This window comes from Puntigrus tetrazona, chromosome 25 (genome assembly GCF_018831695.1).
Source record: "Puntigrus tetrazona isolate hp1 chromosome 25, ASM1883169v1, whole genome shotgun sequence".
Taxonomy (NCBI): domain Eukaryota; kingdom Metazoa; phylum Chordata; class Actinopteri; order Cypriniformes; family Cyprinidae; genus Puntigrus; species Puntigrus tetrazona.
This window is the reverse complement of record NC_056723.1, coordinates 16,309,182-16,316,242: the sequence shown is the minus strand read 5'-3', so window position 1 is coordinate 16,316,242 and position 7,061 is coordinate 16,309,182. Positions and strand designations below refer to the sequence as shown.

At 39.7% G+C, this 7,061-nt stretch overlaps 1 protein-coding gene across 1 annotated transcript in view; it reads right to left on the bottom strand.

Moving 5' to 3' along the window:
* The window catches only part of LOC122331309 (ATP-binding cassette sub-family C member 8-like), an 11,365-nt gene extending 4,505 nt beyond the window's left edge, over positions 1–6,860 (bottom strand). The window contains exons 1-6 of the mRNA XM_043228871.1: positions 5,741–6,860; positions 3,723–3,864; positions 3,189–3,310; positions 2,466–2,632; positions 1,165–1,407; positions 409–468 (exon numbers count right to left, since the gene is read on the bottom strand). Of these exons, the coding sequence (XP_043084806.1) occupies positions 409–468; positions 1,165–1,407; positions 2,466–2,632; positions 3,189–3,310; positions 3,723–3,864; positions 5,741–5,888 (882 nt within the window). The 5' untranslated portion in view covers positions 5,889–6,860. The remainder of the gene's footprint in view (positions 1–408; positions 469–1,164; positions 1,408–2,465; positions 2,633–3,188; positions 3,311–3,722; positions 3,865–5,740) is intronic.
* Between the last annotated feature and the right edge of the window lie 201 nt (positions 6,861–7,061).

Sequence of the window (7,061 nt, the reverse complement as noted above, 5' to 3'; positions counted from 1 at the left end):
GCCTCTGAATAAGTAACAGAAAAGTAAAGGCAGATGTGAATAGAACCAAGATTTTCATGAATGCACCTTACGTATTCAAAGAAGGAAGTCAAAATATTCAGTTTTTTTATCTCAACGTTAAGGGAAAATTCCAAAGTCCGACTAAAACGTTTTAGATAAAAAAAAACTGTGATGAATGTTTGTGTATAACTTTGAGACAACCTTGCCAGAACATTCCCTGTGAGCACATTAGTGCATTTCTTTTATTAAGTGAAGAAAAACGTACGACAGGGATTGATTTTATCATTTGGGAATTGATTAGATGGGTGTTGCCCACGAATGTGACACGAATCCCGAACTGCTGCACTAAAGAACAGAATCCATCATATCTAGCATTTATTACTAACAGAGTTCACCACGAGACGTGACCGGTGTCACACTGCGCTCGTGAAAACTCTCACGATTTGAACTCTCACGATATCCGTTTACCTGGAAATGAGCGCACAGGCACGTAAGCACACACACAGCATGCTCTTTACTCCCACGAGAACAGAGAGGCTGAAGTCCTTCACCCCGCTGAGGGTCAAAAGGTCATTGCATTCACAGAGAATAAAAAACAAGAGTGTTCTGAAGACACGTACGCTCTAGACATGAAACTGAAGAGGTTTTCCACATCTGTCTTCCTGTGGTTTGTGACGTATGTGACTTTTCATCTTCATCATCAAACCCAGAGAGAACAGACACGCAGATGTTTTTTGTGTGTGTGACATCATTTACACAGCCAGACTTCAGAGGATTACTTATGAAATATTATATTAGCAGTAATTTAGTAAAATTTTAGCATGTCTTGTAGTCGTTGTAGCAGTTCTGGTTCCAGTCATTCCCATATTTTTTGCTTATTTTGCTTCTGCTTTTAGCCTATCTGTATATTTGCAGGCCAAAATCCTCAAACAGATTACAATTTTTATTTCTGGTGTTAACATTTCCATACTTTTGAAGACCTAATCATACCTGTCAACCCACCTGTTTTGATTTTTGTTGATTGTATTTAGGTCTAGAACCCCATAAAAATCTTCTTTTGCTCATTAGTAACACGTCCTAGCAATGCACTCTTTAAAGTCCCTTTTTTGTAAAAGGTAAAATGTAATGAAAGAATATATGACTATATATATTCTTATAACGTACCTTCTGAGCTTCAAAGGCCTCGCGGAGCTTCAGGTAGTTAGTTAGAGCTCTCATAGCGATTGGTAGCTTGCCGATGACCTTCAGATCGATGGGACGTCTGTGTGCTGCGGTGATGAAGGTGTTCATCCACCAGTATGTGCTTTTGGACAGCAGGTTCACGAACGGCTGCAGGAATCGAACCCCCAGGTCCTGTAGGTCCTCCGGGGGCTTCACTTCGGTGGGGTGTGCGAAACACATATATCGCTGTGGAAAAATAGAGAAAACACTGTCGAAAGTCTTCCAGTTGCACACGAAAGAAAAAGCGATGTTTCTACTCTCTGCATTGAAGAGCAGCATTTAAAAACAGTGATTTTCCTTTCATAATTCTCACAGTGTCATATAGTTTGACGAAAAAACACAAAGGCAAACTGTGTCTGGACTCGCTTCAGGCATTCTATAAATATTATAAATATCAAATTTAATTTAAAAAAGACTTTAAAATTATTGCAAATTCAAACTATTATATTACATTATATTACACAAAATATTATATATATTGCCATTTACAAAATGCAAAATTATAATATTATACTATTAATGATATTACATTAGGATTATTAACATATATTATAAAAATGAAAACTATATACATATTTCTGAAAATATTGGTATCTTAAAAAGGTTTTTAAATCATAAAACCAACTGATATGCTTCACACGTGCAAAGGCAAACAGTGTAATAACTAACTAACTAACTAAGAATTTCAATTAATCTTTTTTCCCCCTTTTTAATAACTGGCCCATGATATCTCAAAATTAATTACATTAGTACAAAGATATTGCACACAAACATCCTCTGGTGGAACATGTGATCCATTTCATTTCATAGCTAACACCGCATTTATAATGAGATGCATGGCTATAATTAAACCAGTCGTATTTATTTTCAATTCAAAACCGCATTTTGTCATTTCTGGAGTTCAGAAGCACAAATATATTTTCACTGCATGGAAAAGAGCAGCCTGGACACTCGACTGAATATCTCCTTTCATGTTTTACAGAAGGGAAACGTCATCGGGGTTTAAAACAACAAGTGGGAGAGAAAAATACTATTTTCCGACAGAGAAAACTTCACAATCCAGATTAAAGACGGGATAGGATTCAGGTCTCATCTGTCGGAGACGCGATCAGACTTTTGTATTTTCCGAGGCTGCAATATATAGCGAGAAAATCACAGCTAGAGGCTGAAGAATAAGAGAAATCAAAATGGAGAATGGAGAATCGATGGCCGGGAATACAAATGACAGACACACAATCATTTACCCTCCTCAGGATGACGTTGATCTCCACGGCCAACAGCAGGCCGTACAGCAGCGTCAGTAAACCTGTGATGCCGAAACGCAGCTGTCTCAGGCCGATGCCGTGCTCTGTGTACTTGGCAAACTTGATCGTTTTAGAGACAAACGCCAGAACCCAGTAAATGAGCAGAGCTGAGGAAGAAAAAAAAATACATATAATGATAAATAACATCACATTCTCTATACACCTCAGCACCAAAAGCATCGGCCTCCGCTGGTTCCGCACAGCTAAAATGGCTTCTCACTCCAGATGTTCAGAGACAGGATGATAAATACGGTTAGTCTCTTTAAAATGTCCTGCCGTCCGCAAAAATATTGCAGTCGAGGTATGTGATTACAGGGCTGTGACTTCAATCTCTCGTCTAGACAACGTTCGGATGATTTGAAGTCATTGTGGAAAAACTCTTTTAGCCTGGAAACGAAACAGCAGTTGGAAAACAGCACTGAACAAACAAGGACCATTAATCTGTAGCACCGCAATGCAGCCGTTTTTTAGTAAAATGGGATCTGTGTGAATGCAGATGACTGAGTTCAATTGTTTCAAAAGAAGCAAGCTTCTGCAGTAATTACAGTTAATGAGGCTTTGCATCACACTTTAGAAAGTTATGAATTAAATGGGCATTTCGCATCACAGTAACAGAAAACTCTGTTCTTGATACGCAAAAGACACTATAAGGCTGGCACGCACTCATCAGTAGTTTGGGGAAGTTGGAGGTCTCTATGTTGTGGTAGTAGATGATTGACGTGATGGCGGCCATGAAGGCCAAACATGATGGCATATAGAGGTGCAGGTGGACCGACTGATTAAACCTGAGAAAGAGAGAGAGAGAAACAGTGTTAGACATCAACATTTACAATAGAATATGAATGAATGAATGATTTTCCATTATTTCATTGTCAAGATTTGAATTCATACATAATTATATTAATGAATGCATACTAAGTATTGGTACTTTTATTCCACATTGATTTTCTTTGATAAAAAATTAGTGTAAGAACATTATAATGTTACACAAAAACATTTATTTTGAATGCAATTAATCGTTACATCACTAATTAATATATATGTATACACACAGACATAGCTTTAAATGAAAAAGATGATGATGATTTTCATAAAGAAAAGGAAAGACGATGTGCGTAACTGACAAGAAAAACAAACTAATAATTTCTATTGAAATCGATTTTGTTTTGATGAGATACACAGACAGATGAATCTCACCCGTCGGACACGATGCCCTCGGCTATTTCACAGACGATGATGAAGAGCAGGATGAAGGTGAGGATCCAGCGGAGGTTGTGTCCGGGGAAGTGCAGCCAAGTGCTGTGATGAATGTGCACCTTGGAACTCTGACTCCCCCAACCTACGGTACAGTGATTAAATATCTGTACATCGCTTACAGCAACATAATTCTCCCTGACAGGACCTGATGTAAACGATCCTTGAGGAATAAATTATTTGTCTGTATATGATCATTTGGCAGGTGCTTTTATACAGACTGAGAAATTCCGATCTGAGCAAATATACTGTATCAGTGGATGAAGCGTCTTAAATCACCGTCCTTTCTAGGTTGCTGTAATAACACTGGGACAGATTTTGTCTGTAATAACCTGAAGAACTGAATATTGGGGATATGAGCATCGGCTTCCTGGGGGTTTGGGGGAAGGGGGTACTGAAATCCCGATCTGAATCAAATGATTCGTGATACACCGATCAGCAGAAACATGGCGTCTGCAGGATGATTTTGTTTATCAAATATATGTTCCCAGAAAAAAAAGATGATTCCAAATGGTTTGTAAAATAAACAGTAGGTTGGTGCAGGTTAGCTTACTCTGACTCTTGTGGTATGGGAGAATCGAGCCGGGTTCTTCCTGTAACTCGACTCTCTGACAGTATGATGGCTTCAGCTGTACATTCCATCACTAAGGTCACATTGGTTTGGCTAAAATAAAAATGTTTCCCACAGAGGCTTGACAAACTCTGTCCCGGTCTCTCCATGTGGTTCTCCACACCCCATTTGAGGAAAAGGACTACTTGAGCTCGGATCAATTATGCAGTGTTTATGTTCATAATGAATTAGCCAAATGTTCATAAAATGAATTTCAAAGAGCTCATTAATCATTTCCTGTCTGTTTCTCTGATCCTTTCACAAACAAAACACTAATCAAAATGGTGCAGTACACCTAAATCTTTTTGATTCTCAGTTTATCTGTCTGTCTGTCTATCTATTTGTCTAACCTTTAGTCTGTTTATCCATGCTTCTATGTGTCTATCTGTCTATCCAGCTGTCTGTCTACCTGTGTATCTATTTAATCTATCCTTCAGTCTGTTTATCTGCCCATCTATCTATTTGTGTCAATCTATCTATCCAACTGTCTTTCCATCTGTCTGTTTATCTGTCTATCCACCCATTTATCTGCCCACCTGTCTGTCTATCTAACTGTATATCTTCCTTTCTGTCTATCTGTTATTTATCTTTCTGCGTATCTGCTAGTCTTTCTATCTGTATCCATCTGTCTATTTGTCTTTACAGCCATCGGTCTNTGTCTACTAGTTTATATATCTGTGTGCATCTGCCTATCTGCCTGTCTTTCCATCCACCTGTCTATCTATCTATCTATCCACCAACCCATCTGTCTCTCTATCCAACTGTATGTCTACCTTCCTCTCTATCTGTTTCTACCCAACTGTCTGTCTATCTACCTGTCTTTCCATCTGTCAGTTTATCTGTCTATCCACCCATTTATCTGTCTGTCTATCTAACTGTATGTCTACATATGTCTTTCTGTCTGTCATTTATCTTTCTGCATATCTGCTAGCCTTTCTGCCTGTATCCATCTGTCTTTCCATCCATCGGCCTGTCTATCCACCCATATATCTGTCTATCTATCAATCTGTCTATCTGCTTGTCTATCCAACTATCTACCAGTCTATATATCAATCTGCCTATCTGTCCACCCATCTATCTTTCTGTCAGTCTATCTGCTTATGTATCTATCCATTTGTCCTTTTGTCTGTCTATCCAACTGTCGGCCTATTCGTAAGTCTATTCACTCATCCATCTGTCTGTCTATACATCCATCCAGTTTATCTGTCCATGTATTTCTATCTATCCATCTATCTATCATGATTAAAGTTACAGGACATAGTAAAATAGTTTAATAGAGTGTTCATTCACTCCATCCACTCAGTATTGCGACACAATCGTGCACCAGTTCTCACCTGTCTCTGACACTCACCGATGAAGAGGATAGGAAATGTGATGAAGAGCAGGAAGACGTGCGGCACCACTGTGAGGGCGTCCAGGAAGCAGCCGTTGTTGAGGACACCGCCGTCCACGTTGTAAGCGGCCGAGTTGTTGTCGTTGCCGCAGAACGCCAAGGACATGGTGGTATCGGGTCTCTGAGGCGATCCGGTACAAGAAAGACGAAACAGGAGGGAAAAAAAGAGGACAAGAAAGGGGTAAAAAAAACTCCTCTCAGAGCATAATCTGGGCACAGAGGAGCCGTTACATCCTTGCTGTAGGTGGAGGATATCAGCTGAAGTGAATCACTGCACAGGTAGAGCGCAATAACGGCTCCGTTTCTGCATGGGATGAGCACATCCAAACAGCTTCTCTCCGACAGGGGGACGCCTGCATTGGATTCCACCGGCAGAGCCACGGCTCACGGGCATGCTTTTAATAACCACCGCAGCTTAATGCCATCAAAAAACAAAAAGCATCTCCATTTGTGTGTGCCGTGCTGCGGCGATCAAGAGCTCAGAGTTGACCTTGTGGGAGGATAGCTGTATGGCGGAGTGTGTGCATGAGAGTGTGATGAGGTGAGAGAGAAGGAGGGAGAGAGAGACAGCGTGATGGAAGACAGAGAGAGAGAGCGAGAGAGAGAGAGGAGCGAAGGGAGGGGGAGATAGCAGGAGTGAAGAGAATTGCATTGCGGGCGGCATTGAAAAACCAGCACGCACGTCACAGTGAGGTACACGCCTGACATGAGACATCAAACATATTCATGAGCGCCGAACTGACTCACGGTAAACAAAGACTGATCGGGTAAGGCTGTCAGGAAATTCACAAGCCAAAGCGAACTTGCAGTGTGAGACGGCTGAAGGACGAAAGGATTTGTAACGGGGTCACGCAGAAATAGTGGTTTACTAACATGGCATGTTCAGTGGATAATGCTGATATCTAGAAAACATGCCTGATAAAGTGTTCATGTATAACACAGTTTAGGGAAAATAAATGAGGTTCATATTAAAATTTGGAACGCAAAAGTTTTGTTATCTGTGATCTGTCAGTAGATTTTGGAACAGACTAGGCTTTGGAAACCTAGACTTGTTTAGCTGATTCTGATCATCACGGAAACTAATCAAAACGAAAGAACAACTGAAATAACAAAAACAAACTGAAAATAGAACTAATTAAAAAAACAGAAGAATAAAAAGATAGAGAAAAAAAATTAAAACCAAAAAACAGAAATACAAAGCAAATAAAAATGAAAAGAAAATGAAACAAAAACTGAAAAGAACAAAAAACCACATATACACACACAAACATATTTAATA